Here is a 22,455-nt window from a genome sequence, read left to right as displayed (position 1 = left end):
TGAAGAGGGGGCTATCCTACAAAGAAACACTAAAACAACTTGAAAAATACCTGTCAGTAAAGTGGAAAGAGTGTCTCTTGGGACTTAAGTCACCAACAGAGAGCATGTGGGGAAAATTCAAGTTCAATCACAATGGCTCTAGACATTGAGTTAATATCCCTTCCTGTAGCACCTAGATCTGGGCACATTTCTACTAGGCGTGGATTCAGTCTCAAAAGTTATGTCAAGCTTGGCACAAAAACAGACACTCAGATCCATGGAACAGAATAGAGAACCCAGAAATGGACCCACAAACATATGGCCAACTAATCTTTGACAAAGCAGGAAAGAGTATCCAATGGAATAAAGACGGTTGCTTCAGCAAGTGGTGCTGGGAAAACTGGACAGCAACATGCAGAAAAATGAACCTGGACCACTTTCTTACACCATACACAAAAATAAACTCAAAATGGAGGAAAGACCTGAATGTAAGACAGGAAGCCATCGAAATCCTCAAGGAGAAAGCATGCAAAAACCTCTTTGACCTCGGCCGCAGCAACTTCCTACTCAACACGTCTCCAGAGGCAAGGGAAAAAAAAGCAAAAATGAACTACTGGGATCTCATCAAAATAAAAAGCTGCTGCATGGTGAAGGAAACAATCGGCAGAACTGAAAGACAACCAATGGGATGGGAGACGAAATCTGCAGATGACTTATCAGATGATAAAGGGTTAGTATCTAAAATCTATAAAGAACGTACCAAACTCAACCCCCCAAAAACAATCCAGTGAAGAAATAGGCAAAAGACATGAATAGACACTTCTCCAAAGCAGACATCCAGATGGCTGACACATGAAAAAAATGCTCAACATCACTCATCATCAGGGAAATACAAATGAAAACCACAATGAAATACCACCTTACTCCAGTCAGAATGGCTCAGATTAACAACTCAGGCAATGACAGATGTTGGCTAGGATGTGGAGAAAGGGGAACCCTGTTGTACTGTTGGTGGGAATGCAAACTGGTGCAGCCACTCCGGAAAAAAGTGTGGAGGTTCCTCAAAAAATTAAAGATAGATCTACCCTACAACCCAGCAATAGCACTACTAGGTATTTACCCAAGGGATACAGGTGTGCTGTTTCAAAGGGGCACATGCACCCCAATGTTTATAGCATCCATTGACAACAGCCAAAGTACGGAAAGAGCCCAAATGTCCAGTGACGAATGAATGAACAAAGAAGATGTGGTGTATCAGGACACCTGGGTGGCTCAGTCAGTTAAGCATCCAACTTTGGCTCAGGTCATGATCTCATAGTTCATGGGGTCAAGCCTCGCATCAGGCTCTGTGCTGACAGCTCAGAGCCTGGAGCCTGCTTCGGATTCTGTATCTCTCTCTCTCTGTTCCTCTCCTGCTCCTGTTCTGTCTCTCAAAATAATTAAAAACATTAAAAAAAAAGAGATATGGTGTGTGTGTGTGTGTATACACATACATACATACAATGGAGTATTACTTGGCAATCAAAAAGAATGAAATCTTGCCATCTGCAACTATGTGGATGGAACTAGAGGGTATTATGGTAAGTGAAATTAGTCAGAGAAAGACAAGTATCATATGACTTCACTCATATGAGGACTTTAAGATACAAGACAGATGAACATAAGGGAAGGGAAGCAAAAATAATATAAAAACAAGGAGGGTGACAAAACCTAAGAGACTCTTAAATACAGAGAACCTAGAGTTGCTGGAAGGGTTGGGGGGGGGGGGGGGGGATGGGGGGGGATGAGCTAAATAGGGAAGGGGCATTAAGGAAGACACTTGTGGGGATGAGCACTGGGTGTTATACACAGGGGATGAATCACTGGAATCTACTCCTAAAATCATTATTGCACTATATGCTAACTAACTTGGAAGTAAATTAAAAAAAAAAAAAAAGCTAAGTCAAGCTTGACACAAGCTGGATTCTGCTCAAAGTACCCTGTATTTATCTCCCCCTTTCTCAAAAGCCATCAGAGATACTGAGTGTCTGCTTTTGGACACCTGTTTCTCTTTTTAACAGCTAATGAGAGGAATTAGAAAATTATAAACCAACCTCTGATGCTATGGCACAAGTATCTGTTTTCTATTCTATAAGCATCTATCTGGTCTGAAAGCAAATAATGAGATGAACTAATGCCAACAACTTCAGTGTCACAACAACTGTTAACACAAATCAGCCACCTCTACATCGCCCCCAAACTCTCATGACCACATGCCCTGTTTATAGGCAGGAGCACTCATCAAAGACAGAAACACTCAGAACCCAACACCACCTGCCACTAAAGGTCCTTATTAGTATTCCCTTTAGACGGACTGCAACCTACCTCTGGTAACACTAATCGATGCATCCATCCTCCATCAATCTAAGTTGGCCCTTTGATAGGTGCTGAAGAAGAGCCCATTCCTTAACTATCGGATCCTAAAATGTATTACCTTTACTTTTCAGACATTAAGGGATTGCCAGTTTAAGATAAGTACAACTTTTTTAGAGCACAATTTGGCAGGACCTAACAATAACTTAAATGTGTATACCAGATAAGCATTCCACTTCCAGGAATGTACTCCTTAGACATACTAGCCTGAGTGCACAGGCTATATGTACAAGGTGTATTCCACGCACTTGTATCTATAATAGCAAAAACACAAGATAACCAACTAAACTGCCGTCAGTAAGGAAACACTGTACAACTACTGAATAAAAATCAAAATACATATATACTGACATATAAAAATATCTATTACACACTGAGTAAATAACATGTATTATATAATGTCATTTTGGTAAAAAAAAATACATTACAAATATGTGTTTGAAAATTTACAGAAAAAGATCTAGAAAGATGGGAAACCAAATTGTTAACAGTGTTTAAACCAATGGTTACTGAAGGAGAAGAGGATAAAGGGGAACTTTTACTTGTTACCTTATACATATTACAACTGAGGTTTTCTTACATAAGCATGTATTACTTCTACCAAAATGAATCATAACTTCAAAGAAATACAAATAGAGAAATGTGACAATTTCCCTTGAACATATACCTTTTCCGATGCCATTTGAAAATTGAATCACATTAATTTTGGATTAATGACTTTTTTGGGATTAATGAAATTTGTAGTTACTGGAAATTATAATTTTTTTAAAAAATCCTTTAATTTTACATGATTGAAATTAAAAATTTTTAATTCTACCGTTTTCCTTTGGATTTGTTAGTAATAACTTATAGCATTTAGTTTAATACCCACTCTTTTCTGATATGAACCCTGGCTCGGTCTCCTCTAAGACAGAATGTAGCTGGGAGGGTGGTCTTAATTCATTGTCACCAAGTACACCCCCAGAATTCTTGCCATAGTCCTGTTCTCTGTTAGTGCCATAATTGCTAAAATGAGAAAAGAAAAAATGAAATCATAAAGCGAATAGTTCTATTCACAGCATATTTACCATATAAACAAATGTTTACTGAGCATCTAATTTATGTTAGGTACAATTCTGTAATGTTTACCATCTTTGACAGGTCTCCAGAGCTAAGGGCTAAATTTGGTCTATAAGCAGTAACACACATAAGATGAAATGCCTTTCTTTTAATATTCTTTAAGTTCTGAAGAAAATTCTGTTCACAGAAAGAAGTTATGCTTATAGTAATCACATTGGCCTCACTTAAAAAAAAATCTTTTGAAATGAAGAGTAGAGATTATAGAACTGCATGCATGTTCTACTGGTTGAAAGTAACAAAATCAAATAGAATACAGTTAAAGAAAATCTCTCCCCACCACTAAATATGATTCATCCATTCTTTAGATACAACTATTAGTGGTGCCTATTACATATATACGAGAAACTGTCTCTACAATGAAAGCTTAGACTAGAAAAGGAAGATGAACCTGTACAGAAACCAGTGCTATAAATACGTGGGAGAATCTAGAACACAATGTAGTGGGTGCATCATAGGGATTCCATTAAGATGGGATATATCAAGACGTTTCAGAGGGATCGATAACTTGAAGTCTGAGTAGGTGCTCAAATAATAAAGCCGAAAGAAGGGCTAGCCCGTATATTTTCTGGCAACAGAAACAGTATAAGCAGAGAGAGAGAAACATATGTAAAAGGAACTGTGGGTAGTTTATTTGAAGAATTCAATGTACTTTAAAAAAAATTAGTATATTTTTAGTTTTATAATAGTACACCCTTTTTCAAAAAGGATCTGAGGCACAATTGTGTGGATGTTATCAAGATTTTTCAGAAGAAGTTGTAATACTGACGATATTCATTCATTAAGCAAATAGGTTATTTATGTCAAGAGGGGAGAACTAAATTGGGAATCAGGAGACCAGGAGGGTAGGCCTACCATTAACTTGTTTTAAGACGTTAGTATTGTAACACTGTTGACACTTGCCTTCCCAAATATCATGCCCTGTTTTCTTTCCTTCCCCCAAACTACAATTTTGTTTAGGTATTAGGTGATTCCATGCTTTAGGCGGGAGGGGGAGGGAGGGAGGGAGGGAGAGACAGAGAGAGAGAGAGAGAATATGAGTGTGTGTGTGTGTGTGTGTGTGTGTGTGTGTGTGTGTGTGTGAGAGAGAGAGAGAGAGAGAGAGAGAGATAGAGAGAGGGAATTTACGCTCATTATGGTATCTGGCCAATGAGATGTGAATGGACATCAGTAGAGAGAATTCTGAAGGAAAAAACACATTCTCCCCATCTCCATCTTCTAGCCTTAGGGCGTCGTTTTAAGATGTGTTTGCTGCCCGGAATTCCTTGCAACCAAGATGAGATTGATCAGCCGGCACATTAAGAGTGAAACAAAACAGAATCTCAATCACTGAAGAAGTCCTTGAAATGCTGAACAAATTCACTTGGAGCTGCCCTGCCTCTCAATCTTTTGAGATGTGAAATAATAAATGTTTCTTTATTGTTTAAACCACTCTCGTTGGCAACTGAAAACACACTATGAACTTGGTTAAATCGTTTAAGGTCTCATTTACTTGGAATTATCTTTTAAAAAAGTTTTTTTTAATGTTTATTTATTTTTGAGAGAGAGAGAGAGTGCCAGGTGGAGGAGGGGCAGAGAGAGAGGGAGACACAGAATCGGAAGCAGGCTCCAGGCTCCAAACTGTCAGCACAGAGCCTGACATGGCGCTCGAACTCACGAACTGTGAGATCAGGACCTGAGCCTAAGTTGGACGCTTAACTGACTGAGCCACCCAGACTCCCTGAAATTATGTTTCTAAAGCTCCTTTCCATTCTAACACTGTGACTTTACCAACTGCCTTCCTGAAGCCCTGTTATGTATGAGGCATTGTGCACTGCACTAGATAATTTATCAAATTCCTCTTTTATTTGTCACCATGCATGGAGACATTTATCCTAGTATTTATTAGCAAGAAATCACAAAAGCTAATATAACTTGAAACCTAAAATATAAGGGTATTTAAAGCCTTTGATTCCCACCTACTCGGTAAGTCTTATCTCCCTCCCACACACAAGGGAAAAAGACCCTTGATTCAGATCACTCCTAATGTAATTTCCCTTATTAGTTATATACAAAGTCTGATTTTCACACACCCCCACCACTTCAAGTTTTCCTCACATTGAAAGCCCCCAAATCTAGCTTCTCTGATGACTTAAAAATTTTCCACCCGGCTAGAATCATTCTTCACAAGCGTTCCACGGATATTTACCATAGTCCTGTTCTATGTACAGGTCTGGGCTGGAGCTAGGGAACACGGGAACAAACGGGAGACTGTGTGTCTTGTCTACCTGCGAGAGTGGTCTCTAACATTTAGGTCATAATTTCAGAACTGTCTGTGAAAGTTCTGTTCAGAACAAGCTCCTCTTCCATGGAACAAGTAATGAAGGGCACACATTTTGTAATCAGAAGGACTTGGCAAGACAAGATTTTGAAGCTAGGTCTTTCTACCTTTGTGACTCTGAGAAAGCTGCTTAACCTTTCTTCCCCTTCTTTTTAAAAATAAATGTCATCAAGGCACATACACTAAATAAAAAGCCGCATACCAGTAGTCTTATCAATCACTGCCCCTACCCTCCCAGGGAGCCCTCATTTCCATTCTTCTTAGGCAATCACTTTCAACTTTAGCTCTATCTTCTGGTAGAACTCCATGTTTCTAAATACAATAGCTGTATAAACTCATATCACTAATTTTCCTACATCATTATTCAATGTTTCAATAAGTTGTATGCATTAATCATAGCTGGGCCACACTGGGTAGTCAATTTCCTATTTTACATGATGTTTCATTTTTCTGAATTTAAGATGGTCTCTGCTTAAAATTCTCCCAGAGAACCCAAATCTCCTCCGAACAGATAGATACATCAAGTGTTTGGAGACGCCGTTTGTGCAGCATTGTGTCCTCCGGCTTCAGTCTGGACCTGTGCTCCCCGGTGAAGGACCTGTGCTCCAGGTGAAGGACCTGTGCTTCCTGGTGAAAGACCTGTGCTTCCCGGTGAAGGACCTGTGCTCTCCAGTGAACCAAAGAGCTTTGCGCCCTTGGTGGGGGATGCTGAGATACAGCACTGATGTATAAATGTTCAGCACGATCCCAGTTGGCAGAAACCGATGACCTGACTCTAAAACTTACATTCAAAGGATACAGAACAGCCAAAACAATTTTAGAAAAAATGGCAAATTTGAAGGATTCACCACCTGATTTCAAGAATCACCACAAAGCTAACGCAGTCACAACTGTGGTGTTTTAACGATAATACATACAGATCGGTGGGACAGCATGAGAGCTCAGAAACTGTCAGAAGGCTGCCAATATAACCCAAGAGGAAAAGAACAACTTGAAAAAAGATGATGCTATAACCACCAAATCAGAAAAAACAAACATGAACCTCAACCCCTACCTCAAACCATAAAATTCAAATGGAAATGAATGACAGACATAAATGTAACCGCTAATGCTATGAAGTTCCTAGAAAAAGATCAAAAGAGAAAATTCTGACCAGGGGGCAGGTTAAGATTGCTTAGGGCATAAAAATCAGTTCCCATAAAAGAAAAACTGATACACCGGACTTCATGAAAATTATAAAACCTTCTGAGCTTCAAAAGACATCATTAAGAAATTAAAGTATTTGTGAAGGACGTGTATCCAGAATATACAAAGAAGTCTTTTTTTTTTTTTAATATTTATTTATTTTTGAGAGAGAGAGAGAGACAGAGCATGAGGGGGAGAAGGACAGAGAGAGGGGGAAACACAGATTCCGAAGCAGACTCCAGGCTCTGAGCACAGAGCCCAATGTGGGGCTTGAACTCATGAACCGTGAGATCATGATCTGAGCCAAAGTCGGAGGCCTAACTGACTGAGCCACCTAGGCGGCCCCAGAGTACACAAAGGACTCTTAAACACACTTCACAAACAACATACTAACAGCAAGTACGTAGTACGTGGGAAAATGGTCAACATTATTAGTTATCAGGGAGGTGCCACTTGCTCACCAGAATGACTAAAATTAGAAAGACTGAGAATACTAAGTGTTGGCAAGGATGAGGAACCTCTGGAACTCTCATACATTCCTGGTAGGAATAGAAACCTATATAGCCAATTGGAAAAAAAACCTATATAGCCAGTTTCTTACAAAGTTAAATATGTACTTACTTTATGGCCCAGCAATTTTATTCCTACATATTTACCCAAGAAAAATAAAACATTATGTCCATAAAAAAAATGTGTACACGAACTTTCGGGGCACATAAGCTAAAACTGGAAACAATCTAAATGTTCATGATAGGTGTTTGGATAAACTATGGTCTTTTCATACAATATATTATTCTACTCAGGGATTTAAAAAAAAACCTGCTGATACATGCATGAATCTCAAAAACATTAAACTGGACAAAAGAAATCAGTCATAAAAAGTACACACTGTAGGATCCATACATATATGAAGTTCTAGAATTGGTAAAACTAATCTGTAGTGATAATAGTATCAGTGGTTGTTGCGGGTGGAGGGCAGGAATAGAAAAACTGACTGCAAGTGAAGCAGGCATGAAGGAACTTTCTGGGGTAATATAAATATCCTATATTTTTATGGGTGTGTTGCTCACAGGGTGCACACATTTACCAAAATTCACTGAACTATATACTTAAAATATGTTTAGCACCAAATATGGATATGCGATAGCATATAACATCTGACCCAAATCCAGTAAAATTACTGGATTTTATGTGACCATAAAAAAATTAATCTCAAGAGCCCCATGCTTAAAAAAAAAAACCAAACCAAGAACTACTTATAAATGACATAAGTTAAATTATAATGAAATTTAAAATGTTTGAACTGAATGACAATGAAAACACCTATCTGAACTTAGGCACATGCAAAATATCTACAAGAAAAAACTACAAGAAAACCATTAATTTTAAACGCACATGTTAAAGAAGAACATTTGAAAATCAGTGAACTGAAGAGTCAATTCAAGAACTTAGAAAACAGAGAAGTGGTAAATTCAAAGAAAATAAGCAAAGGAAGTAAGTAATAAAGATTAGAAGCTAATTGAATAGAAGAACAAAGAACCACAGAGCAGGAACATATGTGGTACATATCCCCCCACCTGAGCCTTTTCTCACATATTTATATCAGTTAACTACTGCTTAGTAACAAGCCATCTCAAAATTCAGTAGCTTACAACCACAATCATTTACTACTGCTCACATTTCTACAATGTGGGCTGAAGTAGGCTTAGTCCAGCGGGCATAGCTCCAATCCATATCTCTCTCATCTTCCTTCAGCCAGTGAACTAGCAGAGGCATGTTTTTCTCATGGAAATGGCAGAGGTGCAGAGAACAAATGTAGAACACCAAGTCCTCTTAAGGTTTATCAGGCCTGAAACTAACATACTGTCATTTCTACCTGGTATTAGTGCCCACACCAAGTCATATAGCCAAACTCAAAGTCAGCGGGGAGGAAGAGATATCCTGTCCCTTTAGTGGGAAGAAATGCACAGTCAGGGCAGGAACGCAAAGAGGAGGAGAGCCCTGGGCTTCATAATACAATTGATAGTGATGATGGTTGTACATCCTTGTGAATATACTAAAAACTAATTAATTAAAAACCAATGTAATAAAATACTACATTAAAAAAATAAGAAAGAAATGCAATCTACCACAGTATCACTGTAAGGATGTTGTGCATATTCTTGCTTTTCATATTTGAACAAGATGAATTATCCTGAACCAGCAGAATGCTCAGGATGTAGGCAGGGGTGAGAGCAGTTTTCCGTTTTCTTTATTTAGGAGTTCCCCCTTCTTCGTTCCTGCATCCAAGGATTTTTGAAAAAATAATACGGTTCCTTTGTTGTCAACCTGCAAGTGTACTGCGGATCAGGAGGGTGTGTGTACTTCCTGCTCTGTTTTCCTCTTCAAGATCACTAAGAAGACACATCCCTTGCTTTCCAAGGTTAAATACTCACTTCTAGGGAGTATTTTGCTAGCTCATTTTAAGATCTCTGGGCCACTCAGGTACTTTCCAATTCCTCTCTGCATTCCTTAACGGACACCATACGGCTGTTCAGTCTCAGCCTGGTAGGCAACGATTCTTTTAGGATGGGACTGCTGCCAGGACTGGATGGCTGCTGGAAATTTCTGAGCTATGCCCCCTCTGCACAACTCTGCCTTTTCTCATAGAACTGCTGGGGCTTCCGAACAGTACTTATGTATATATTCAAGTTTACCGGGTTTCTTTTTCTCCTTCACTTGTTCAAAATGTAGTCTGAGAACTGCCCCCTGCCTCCCGTTCTTTATGGAAGTAGAATGATTAAAAACTAATCTGGCCTTGTTCCTTTTGGAACTATACGTTCAGTCTGATGATTTGGTGTCATTCTGTTTTGTTCTTCAGGGAATCAGACAGAAGACCCATTCAACCCACAAACTCACATCTTCCAGTTCTGGGACTAGATGGTGGTTTCCTCCCACTGTGTAAGACAAAAGACCTCCTTGACTGGTGCTCTATCTTTCTTATCTTCACACTCTTATTTTCTAATGCTTGTGGCCGTTTTATTTTGGGGGGAGAGTTCTTCAGCTTTATTATCCAATCCTTATATATTTTTTTCTGCTCTTACAGAGCCCTTTTCTGTTTTCTAAATAATTAAAAAAAAATAGAACCTCCTCTTTCATGGATGTTGTATCATTTCTAAAGATGCTATAGTTTTATTTGGTTGAAGTTTCTTCTGTTAACTGCAGTAAATTTATTTCTACCAAGCTCCTTTTATTTCCTACTTGTTTATCCCTGTTTGATTTCTTTCATGTTAGACACTTGCACCCAGTGGCTGGGGATCCTCTGCTGTCCATTTATGTTTACACATGAGGCACTTAAGGCTGCCTGAAAGTCTGGTGCATCAACAGTGCTTCTTGACCAGCAGCCCTTACTCTTTCACATGATCTGATGGTGATGCAGCTGTTGAATCGGGCAAACTCCCAAAGCCCGTGTCTGTTAAATATTTTGCCATGGTTTGGTAAGTTTCCCCAGAAAAGATTCCTTTAATACCTTGTTTAGAGGGAGCATAAGCTTGACTATTAGTTCTGAGAATCACACAGGAAGACAGTTCTGGTTTCACGCTTCAGTACGCTTTCACTTAATCTTCATGTTCATTTTGGTGCTCTGCCCCTACCTCTGCTGTCTGGCATGCCCAGTGAACGTCTCCTGAGTGTCAACCTTCAGTCCTCCGTCTGGGTAGAGGGGAGGTAGACAGTTGTCTGGGTGCAGACAGCAGGGAAGGGAATCCAGAGCGTGAAAACTACAAAAATCATCACTCGGACCTTCTATTTCCACTCCACTCTTTATTCCCACCTTGACAAGTACCCGGTACTTCTAACTCCCGAGCTGCTGCCAGACTGCCTGGTGGGACTACACCTGCCCCTTGATGGCTTCCGGGTCTTCAGCCTTCAGCATCCTCTAATCCACAAAGTCACTTATCACCTGACCATCTTCTTTCTAGTTTCCCAAAGCTGACTGCACCTGGCATCTACTTTCCCATTCTCTTTTTGTGGATTTACAACTTTATTGTTTTACTGTAACCTCAGTGGGATTTCCAGAGGGTGTATACAGTTGGACATGTTACACTACAAGTGTCTACTTAATATAAGTCTTAATTTCTTCAATTAAAACATGTGGACTATATCCTCTAACTCTGGTAGTTACTATTGCCAGTGGTTGTTACTTTAACTTTTATCATTATGAAGACTTCACTTACTTAATGTATTGGCCGCAGACCTAAGTATATATCAAACAGCCAATAAATATTTCACTTAAAAAGAATTACCTTTTAGTGCATATATACTCAATAAGCAGGTCTTCATATCACAAAAAGTACAATCTCAAGTAGATCTTCAATGATATCTCTCGCACAGCACTCTGTTCCTTCCTTTCAGAGTACTTGTTATGATTCACAATTACATATTCATAGTTACTTCAGTAATGTCTACTTCCCCAATGAATCAAGCCCTATGAGGGCAGAAACCATTTCTGTTTTGCTTACTCAGCATCCAACCCAACGCCTGGCATACAGTAAATATGTAACTGGTAACTAAATAAAAGAGTACATAATATTTAGACTATTTAATCTGTCCCAAAACTCAGTAAAAGGAATCAAGTTTCCCATCTTGAAAGCAGTCAAATGCTAGTACCAAAGTCTGACAAAGAAAACATAAAAAAAGAAATTAAAGATTTACCTCTCTTATGAATACAGATAACTAAAATCTTAAAACATATGCACTGGCAAAAAGAATCCATCGGGATGTGAAAATGATAACAGGTATCAATCCAGATTCGTTATAGGATTGTTAAAAATTGGTTCCATAAATAGGAAATCCAAACATTTAACTAACAACAAAGATAGGTGGAAGTAAGACAACCACAGAGAGGCTGCTGGGTGGTGGGGTGACACACAAGAGAAACCAAATGGCAGACTGTCAAAACGAAGTTACCTTCTACCTGTTTATATTACGATGCCTTATAATGTGCAAATTTTTGTTGAAGAGGGTTTTTTAAATTTATGGATTATCTGTCACACTTAATCTAAAAAACAAGCTAAGATGCTCCCAAATAGAAGATTTATTTAATAACACAGAAAAATGTCCTACCATAAACTGTTTAGGGGAAAGAAAAGCAAATTACAAAAGAGAAGCATATGTACCCATACATCTTTAAGAACACACACCACAGTTTAAACAACGGTCGTCTTCTGCATAACACTTAACAACATCCACTATCTTTCTTGTTTATTTGGTTATCCTCTCAGCACTAGTTTATTCATTTCATGAGTACAGGGAATCTGTCCTTTTCCAAGCTGTATCCCCAGTGCCTAGATCAGTGCCTGGTACACAATAAGGTTTCAATAAACATTTGTGTAATGAATCAATTCATTTTCCAGATCATTTTTCTACTCACCTTGACCCACCTTCCCCTGACTTACCACTGAGTTCCAGCTATACTGATCTTTCTGATTCAGGCTCTTTCCTCTTTTCAGACCTTTGCATATGCCGTTATTTCTGACTAAAACGTTCTTTCTCCTGTTCCGTCCATGGCTTAGTTCCTGTTCTTCCTTTAGTGAAATCTACAAGTTTTTCCCTCAGAGAAACCTTGTTTTCTTTAAAGCACTAGTGTTTTCTTTAAAGCACTCATTACAACATGCAATTATTTTATCAATTTCCTTTTTGGGGGCTCATCTCTCCCACCAGACTGTAAGATCTATGCAGGCAGATACTCTGTCTTGTTCACCAGAGTCCCCCAGTGTCCAGCAGAGCTCACAGCACCACGGGAGGTACTCAATACCAAGTTATCTTTAGGTGGGTAAAGTATAGGTAATTTTTGTTTTTGTTTTTTTGTAACTTTTTGTATTATCTAAAAGTTGACATAAGCATAAATACAATCTGGGGGAAATAAAGCAATTTTCACTTTGTAAAAAAAAAAAATTAAAAAAAAACAAAAGAGAGAGATCTCCTACAGCCCTAAGTGGAAGCAAGCTAGTTTTTTAAATATGAAGACAAAGTAAAGAAAACAAGTGGAAATAACAGTTGCCATAAGGCAAAACAATGGAGCCCCATAAACAAAGTGTTCTGTTAAGAAAAAGAAAATACTATGGAATGAGAAAGGTAGGATTTTCACAAAATTTTTAAAAGATATAAAAAAGTTTGCCAGACACAAAAGTTTAAATGTTTTCTCATGCCCAGATAATCATACACAGAAGGAATAAAAAAGCAAATGTGAATGAAGCACAAAACACCCGTATCACTGTTTTACATTTCAGAAGATGACCTAAAACACGGACCGTCTGCACACACGGGAGAGTTGTAAGAAGCAATCCTGCTCTCTAGAAGTTTCTGCAAGGGCTTCCTCACCACCATACTTACAGAATCCAGGGAGGACTGGGGAGCAAGGACCTCGGGAAGCCTTTACGGACCTTCCAACCTGTTCCTGAAGCCCCTCCCCCTTCCAACCTGTTCCTGAAGCCCCACCCCCTTCCAACCTGTTCCTGAAGCCCCTCCCCCCCCCCCCCAAAGCCTCATTCCCTAAAGTCCCCCTAAAGGTTAGACACCTAGTCTGTCCCTTCTTCCAGTCTCGCTGGCGCCCGGCGCTGGGGAAGGCAGCTGGCCGGCCAGCTGGGGCGCCCCGGCAGCAGTGGGGGGCCGGGCCCACGCTAGGGGCCGGCCCATCCCTCACCTCATGGTACCTGGGGCAGGGGGCTGTGCCCCTGCCCCGCCGGCCCGGTCGGCCCCCTCCCGCCAGCAGAGGCCAGTGCGGCAGCCAGGGCGGCGCGGGGCTGCTCCTTTTAAAAGTCAACGAGGACCGCCGACCGCGAGCCGGCGCACGGCGTAGGCGCAGGGCCCAGACCCCCAGGTGCAGACCCCGGCAAGGGGGTCGTGGGAGCTGCAATCGGGTTCCAGGGCTGGCGGATCAAGCGGAGCGCCCCTGGACCTTCCTCCTTCTCTGAGGTCTCCCAATACCCCTAGGTGTCCATTGGTATTTTACAGTGACTGCTCTAAGCTTCCGTTTCTTCAAGGGTCTTGCCCACGGGCTCTCAGTCGTGATGAGGGATGGCAAACCTCAGATCTAAGCTGAAATCCAGGCCTTTTCTCTACAGCGATCCCCAATTATTCCGAATCAGTGCCCCTATAAAGCTTTCCCAGTCGTCTATATAAATCCACCAGTTACAGTTTCATGGGGCTTTCTTGTAGAATTTACAAAAATAGGTCTATAGAACATGATTTTGAGTACTCCACATACTCCGGGAGATGCTGATATCAAGCACCTGTGGTCAGGATGCTGATATCAAGCACCTGTGGTCAGGATGGGGGTCCCCTCTCTCTCTCTCTCTCTCTCTCTCTCTCTCTCACACACACACACACACACACACACACACACACAGCCCCGCAGCCCTAACAAAATCTACCAAAAATAAAACTGAGGGAGAGGGCATGAAGTATTTGGCCTGACCTAAGGACATCTTTGCTTTTGACTCATGTTTTAACAAAGTTAGAGAAGACATCCACATGCATTTCCCAAACCATATCCGCATTTGCTAGAGGAAAATCTAATCAGGAGATCCTAGAGAATCATTACCACTATTGTGTTGTACATATAGAAAACATTCAGGAAAATCTGAACTCACAAAGCAAATTGCTTAAATCATAATGAATCACGTCGATTAATTATGTAGTATTTAAAATAACAAACTCGCTTTGGGTATTTAGTATATCCAGTGGAAGAGAAATTTTTTTTAAAAAAAACATTTTTGGAAGATTATATCCATTGTGTGAAATGAGATCTACCCACGCATTATGACATTTTCATTTAACTTTCATTTACTTTTGGATTTAACATTCAATTTTTAAAGACGGGTTTAACATCCTCAGAATCCACTCTGACAGTAAAAAGTGTTTTTGTATATCAAGCAGATGCCTATAATCTTGTATCTACCAAATTTTGTTTTCTCTCTTGCCATGCTGTATAGATTCTTTGGACACTATACTTTCCACGTTCAAGATTATGCACCTTTTACTGGAACCATTTTGAAGTTTATATGGTGTCATTTTTAGCCATCTGTAGAAAGTAACTGACCTTTGTTCTGGCTCCTTATCAAACCGGATTAACTAATTTGTGCCTTAAACTATCAGCCTGCAATGAAATGGCTGCATGACACTTACTCCTGTATTTAGTACAAGGACATTGTTAGGTAGTTTTGTACCTCTTACACGAAAATCCTAAGAATAAATTTTTCTCAGGGACAATTACATTTTCAAACCTGCTTTGGATTCGTTTGTCACATATGATGAAAGAGAGAGTGACCTAATTTGTGCCATAACAAAAATGATTTTTTTTTTTTGCTCACACCCCTAGAAATATCCCATTCCAAATGTGCTGGGCAAAGAAGAGGCCTCTTCGCTGACAGTGGCTCCCAGAGAAAGGATAACCACAGGTAAAGCAGGTACTTCAACTGGTCAAACTGGATCTCAGGAGTTGGGGCCTTGAATTTTCTAATGAGGGAGGGAGCAGGTGTACTCAAAAAGTTCTAAACAGGGTCCATTTCACCATGCCAAGGAAAGTAGTGAGTCTTTACACAGAATATAGCAAGGGATTTAATTACCCAATTAAGTATTATTAAAATCTTATTAAGGGAAAACAAAGTATGCCCCAGACATTTCTTATGGTAAAAGCAGTAATTTTAAAAAGAGAAGCCAAATTTAAAACAAAAACAAAAGGCCAACTGAGTTAATCAATAAAAACTGTTACTTTTAGCATAAATAACCTTGTAGCAAATATAATCAAGAAAGAAAAATTAAATATCAGAAAAAGGAGGCTACAACCACAAATACAGGGAAGATATTTCTAAAATTATAAGTTATCATACACAACTTATACCAATTAATTTGAAAACTATAAAAATATACTTTACCAACATTGGTCTAAAAAGAAGAAACATCTAAAAAAACCATTTACGATGAAAGCACAGAAACGGTAGTCATAGTCCTACCCCTTCTCCCAAAAGACTAGTTCCAGAGTTTCATTGTCAAGTTTCACTTCTCACTTATCAGATTATCATAAATCCATGCGTTTGGCAATGCATTCTGTTGGGGAAGGCTGTAAGAGACAAAGTGAAGAGAAAAGCAAAAGAACAGGAGAAAATATTTACTATATATACAGACTATAAAAGACTGCTTTATACATTAAGATGGACAGATCAACAGAAGATATAATTGGAAATTCACAGTTCAGGAATTATGAATAGCTAACAAACACATTTCAAAACATCTCTAATTTATGGATTTAAGAAACCAAACAATTCCAAGCAAGATAAAAATACATTACTCTGAAATAGCAAGAGCTAAAGACAAAAAGAAAAATACCAAAGCAGCCAGAGAAAAAGGAATTGGGAGACTGACAGCTGACTTCTCAATAGCAATGGAAAAAAACAAAGGAATGAGGAAGGAGATCTTCAGTGTTCTAAACAACTGCCAACAGAAACCACTCTATTTAGCAAAAACATCTGCCATAAATGACAGTGAAACAAAGACAATTTCAGGCAAACAAAAGCAGGGACAGTTCATCATCAAATGACCCTTCAGTAAGAGCCATCCCAAGGGATAGTCTTTGAACAGAAGGAAAAGGGCCCTAGAGGATGTTCTAAAAGATAAAAGCAGTTGGGGCACCTGGGTGGCTCAGTCGTTCAAGCGTCAGACTTCGGCTCAGGTCCTGATCTCACAGTTCCTGAATTCAACCCCCACGTCAGGCTCTGTGCTGACAGCTCAGAGCCTGGAGCCTGCTTCCAATTCTGTATCTCCTTCTCCCCTGCTCATACTCTCTCTCAAAAATAAATAAAGATTAAAAAAAAATTTTTTTAAATAAAAGATAAAAGCAGCAATAGAGAAAAGTAGTACAAATGTGGGGAAATGTAAATAAGCACCAACTGTAAAACACAACATTCTAAACAGGCCCCCTTCTGTCTGGTAAGAATATTATTTAAAAAATTAAAATATATGATAACATATAAGTCATACAGGGGCTGAGTGAAGTTAAATTTTTGAGGTTCTTGTATTGTCTAAAAGGAAGGTAAAAGTATTGTTGTTCTGCTTTGTTTTAGGTTAAAAAAATTTTTTTAATGTTTATTTTTGACAAAGAGAAAGAGAAAGAGAGAGAGAGAGGGAGAGAGAATGAGTGGGGGAGGGGCAGAGAGAGGGAGACACAGAATCCAAAGCAGGCTCCAGGCTCTGAGCTGTCAGCACCGAGCCTGACGACGCAGGGCCCGAACTCACAGACCGCGAGATCATGTCCTGAGCCGAAGCAGGATGCTCAACTGCCTGAGCCACCCAGGTGCCCCTGTTTTAGGTTTTTAAATGTCAAGGATGCATATTTCTGGGAGAATTATAAACAGAAAAAAAAAGTTTATTTTCTAAACTAGGACATGGGGAAAATGGAATGATAAAGATATTAAATGAATATTTAATAAATAACAAAAGGGAGAGAAAAGAAACATAGAACAGCCAGGACAAACAGCACAAAATAAGAGCAATTACAGTGAATGTAAATAGGTTATATGTCCCATGCCTTAAAACTGCATTTTTAAAAAAATTTTCTCCTATTTATTTATTTTGTAAGAGACAAAAAGAGGGGCAGAGACAGAGAAAGAGAGAGGGAGGGAGAGAATCCCCAGCAGGGTCTACGCTGTCAGCACAGAGCCTGACATGGGGCTCGATCTCACAAACTGTGAGATTGTGACCTGAGCGGACATCAAGAGATGGGCCTAACTGACTGAGCCACCCTGGCGCCCCTAAAACTGCATTTAAAAATTCCAACAGATGCTCTTTACAAGAGACATCAAAAACATACAAGTGCCTGAGTCTATAACTTTTTCCAAAGAGTTTAACAAATGAATAAAAAACACAAAAAGAAATGTATGATAGAGAAAATCATGAAGCGTAACAGACTATGAGCAAGATGAATTAACAGCATGGAGGAAAGGGAAAAATATTCAACATCAAAACTGATAAAAGGAGACATAATTACATACACTTCACTCATTAAAAATAGCAAGAGGGTACTTTTAACAACTCTGTGCCTATAAATATTAAAAATTCAGACAAAATAGAGACCTACAAAAATCTAATCAATATTGACAATTTTTTTAATGTTCAGTAATCCTGTAACCACTAAAAAAAATTAAATCACTAGTCAAAAATTTGCCACCAATAAAATTTCAGACGCAAGTGGATTCAATGGTAAATTCTACCACAACTGGTTATCTACTGAGAATAAAATTAAATTATATCTATATTCCACACTACCCACAATTAAGAATCCCAAGTATACGGACACAAAATGAAAATCTTTAAAATTACATCACAGAAAGAAAAGGTATTTGCAACCTATTTAACTATAAAACATTAGTACCCAGAATGTGTAAAGAAATCCTACAGTCCAACAACCCAACAAAAAACAGAAATGGGTAGGTGATATGAACAGTACAAAGGAAAAAAAAAAGGCTTTTAAACTTATGAAAAGATGCTCAGTCATAATGATCTGTAAATGGATTTATCAAACTGTCAAAACATGCAAGTTTAGCAATGCATCCTGTGGGGGGGGGGGGGAGGGTAAGGGGGAGGGTGCTTTAGGAAAACAGTTACTTCAGTATACCGAAGGTATGTGCAAAATCCCAGGAAATGCAGTTTGGCAATACTTCTCAAAATTTCAAAAGCATTTAACCTTCAACCCAGTAATCACAATTCTGGAAATTAATATAACAGAAAAACCTCCTCACATACAAAAGGACAATTCTACAGAATTACTCCATGCACCATTGTTTTTAACTGCAAAAGACCAGAAACAAATGATCTATGACTGACTATTGTTCTTATTCTGTAGAATGAGCATGGCTTCTATATACTGATTTGCATATAAGACTTCTAGGATATACTGCTAAGTGGGGGAAAAAATGTAGCATAGCACAAATCAGATTAAGAAAGTGGAATATAGGGTGCCTGGGTGGCTCAGTTGATTAAGTGTCTGACTTCGGCTCAGGTCATGATCTTACGATTCATGGGTTCAAGCCCCGCATCAGGGGTCTGTGCTGACAGCTCAGAGCCTAGAGCTGCTTTGGATTCTGTGTCTCTGACCCTCCCTTCCTCCCGCTCTTTCAAAAACAAAAACAAAAACGAAACAAAAACTACAAAACACAAACAAAAATAATGCAATTGTTTAAGATAACCAAAGGATGGGGTTCAAAGCAGCACACTAAATATCAGTGAATACTTCATCTGTTTCCTGCCTGTAGAACGCAGACATTTACGATGTGTTCTGGGTGACTGTTTCTGTACTATCTTAAAAGACCTCTCACAGGAAGAACATAATTTAAATGGAGATGAGCGGGGCACCTAGGTGGCTCAGTCAGTTAAGCATCCGACTTCACTTCGGCTCAGGTCATGATCTGGCTGCACTGTTCGTGAGTTTGAGCCCAGTGTCCAGCTCTGTGCTGACAGCTGGGAGCCTGTAGGCTGCTTCGGATTCTGTGTCTCCCTTTCTCTCTGCCCCTCTCCCACTTGTGCTCTCTTTCAAAAATAAATAAATGTCGGGGCGCCTGGGTGGCGCAGTCGGTTAAGCGTCCGACTTCAGCCAGGTCACGATCTCGCGGTCTGTGAGTTCGAGCCCCGCGTCAGGCTCTGGGCTGATGGCTCGGAGCCTGGAGCCTGTTTCCGATTCTGTGTCTCCCTCTCTCTCTGCCCCTCCCCCGTTCATGCTCTGTCTCTCTCTGTCCCAAAAATAAATAAATAAACGTTGAAAAAAAAAAAAATTTAAAAAAATAAAAATAAAAAAAAAAAAATAAATAAATGTCTAAAAAAATGCATTAAAGAAAGAGAAATATAAAAACAAACACTGGAAAAGAAAACAAACACTGGGGAATGAGTTGGATAGTACAGGAAAGATTTTTTCTGTGTATGTCTTTATATATTTTTAATTGTTTATTCTAATTTTTAAACAATAGAAAGAGTTCATCAACTTGTACATACAATACATGTAAGAAAAATTCATTCATATGAATAAGAGAAAACAAGTACCCAATAGAAAAAGTGACAAAAAACATTACGCACAAAAAAACATTTAACTTCTTTCATATAATCACAGAAATGCAGTTTAAAGCCACAATAACATTTCATTTCCGCTAGACCAGCAAAAATTAAAAACCTGGGCAATGCCAAACATGGAGAGATTTCATTCAAAATTAGTGGAGAATAAATCAAAACTACAATTTGGAGAAAGTTACACATTACCTAATGAAATTGAACCCGCGCATGTCCTCCTAGTGGGTCTAGCAATTCCATTACTAGTATGCCCAAGGAAGAGTATTCTATACACTCACTTGAAGATGAACAAGAATATATACGGCAGCACTAATTATAACAGCCCCATGTTGGAAATAACCAATATGTTCATAAAGAATGAAACGGATAAGCATATAATCCATTTCTAACACATTCGTACAGTAGATTACTATACACTATACTTCAATGAAAATGAATGTATTACAGCGCTGGTTCCCAAAGTGGTGATGACGCTTAAGTGGGTTCTTTGATACATACTGCAATGTGTCATAATTTGAGAGATCTACATAACTCAGTAGACTAGTATCTGCTCATGACCAATGTGTAGATGAAATATCCCTTCCAAATTCAAGATAGACCAATGGGTTTTCATGTCACAGAGTTTGAGAAGTTCACTGACACGACTTCAAATTTTACACTACAGCTAACCTTTAAAGAAACTGTTGGGCTTTGAGGAGTATCAGAGAAAAATATAACTATCTTAAAAGGTTATTAAAACATTTCTCCCTTTCCTAAATACACAGCTGAGTGAGTCTGGATTTTCTTCATATACTTTTGTTCTGGTTTTTTTTTTTTTCATTTTTTAAAATATTTATTTACTTTTGAGACAGAAAGAGAGCAAGTGAGCGAGCAAGCTAGCAGGGGAGAGGCAGAGAGAGAGGGAGACACAGAATCCGAAGCAGGCTCCAGGCTCTGAGTTGTCAGCACAAAGCCTGACGCAAGGCTCACACCCTTGAACTGTGATATCATGGCCTGAGGCAAAGTTGGATGTTCAACTGTCTGAGACACCCAGGTGCCCTTTCCTCATATACTTTCAACCAGAACAATATATTGCAACAGACTGAATGCAGAAGCAGACATGATACTGAGACATTAAAGGTATTTGCAAAAATGTAAAAACAATGCCACTCTTGTCACTAATTTTTGAATAGTTTTTTTTCATTAAAATGTTATTTATATTAAGATGTAAGAGGCTTATTATCATTATTTAGAGGTGCCAATACATATACCAATAGATACTGTATCTACTATACTTAAGATCAATCAGTTTTAATAACTAACATCATATAATCCATATAAACAAAAACGCTTTAGAGTCCTTGACAGTTTTTAGGATCATAAAGGAGTCATGAGACCAAAGAGTTTCTGAATTACTGAACTACAGGCACATGCTTCAATACTGATGAATTTCAGAAACATAATGTTTAAGTGATTCACAGAATTCAAAAACAGGTGAAAGTAAACAGTGTGTTAAGAATATATACCTAAGTGATAAAACTGCACAGAAAGGCAAGGGAATAATTAACACAAAATTCAGGATGACCATGGTGATGGGGCAGCAATACACGCTTCTGGAGAGAGGCACACACAAAAGCTTGCAAGGTGCTTGTGATGTCCTGTTAAGCTGGGCACACAGATATACTTCTTTTTTTTTTAACAGTACATATAAATGGTATACTTCACGACAAAAATTTTAATAGAAGAAACAAAGGGACATACCTACTCTCCTAGAAGGAAAAACTCAAAAGAATGTCTCTTCTCAAATTAATCTATAAATTCAATGCAATCACAAACAATATGCCAATATCCCAAGATTTTCTATAGAACTTGGAAAGATGGTTCTAAATTTCACCTGGAAGAAAAATGCAAAAAAAGCCCAAAGCTTTTTTCAAAAGAAAGTACCAAAATGTATTACAAAGCTACAATAATTAAAACAGTGCGGTAGTAGCTAAATGGGTCAAAGAGTTTTGAACCCAATTAAGGGGGGGGGGGGGGGGAAGGCAAGGATTATGACCCAGCCAAAATGTCCTTCCACCAAGGAAGATAAAAATTAAAATAAGATGTTATTTTCAAGTTAGAAAATTAGTAAAACACGAAAGAAATACTGTTAACATCCACTGCTGGCTAGCTAGCAGGGAAATAAAGCATACCCTTAGATAGTAGATATTTAAGGATACACTATTTGAGGACAATTTAACAGCATTAATATCCAGCATTCTCACAGGGAATTAACTCTTCAGAAATACTATCACTGGCACACGATGCATTGCTTGTCACAAGAAAAAAAATAACTAGAACATCGTAAAACTTGAAAATAAATGTCCACCAGT

General features: G+C 38.8%; 1 protein-coding gene across 4 annotated transcripts in view; it reads right to left on the bottom strand.

The window, feature by feature from the left end:
• The window catches only part of TASOR2 (transcription activation suppressor family member 2), an 80,646-nt gene that overhangs the window by 56,118 nt on the left and 2,073 nt on the right, over window positions 1–22,455 (bottom strand). For 2 of the 4 annotated variants that reach the window (XM_049624549.1, XM_049624552.1), the window contains exons 1-2: window positions 13,695–15,995; window positions 3,263–3,396 (exon numbers count right to left, since the gene is read on the bottom strand). The exons of 1 other annotated variant lie outside the window; for it this stretch is intronic. In XM_049624549.1, coding sequence (XP_049480506.1) covers window positions 3,263–3,396; window positions 13,695–13,699 — 139 coding nt within the window. In that variant the 5' untranslated portion in view covers window positions 13,700–15,995. Of the gene's footprint in view, window positions 1–3,262; window positions 3,397–13,694; window positions 15,996–22,455 lie in introns of those variants that run through there. One more of the 4 variants, XM_049624553.1, reaches the window with a different exon arrangement.

This window comes from Panthera uncia, chromosome B4 (assembly GCF_023721935.1).
Source record: "Panthera uncia isolate 11264 chromosome B4, Puncia_PCG_1.0, whole genome shotgun sequence".
In the NCBI taxonomy this organism is placed as follows: Eukaryota; Metazoa; Chordata; class Mammalia; order Carnivora; family Felidae; genus Panthera; species Panthera uncia.
Note: the sequence above shows the minus strand (reverse complement) of the source record. Positions and strands in the feature narration are given on the sequence as shown.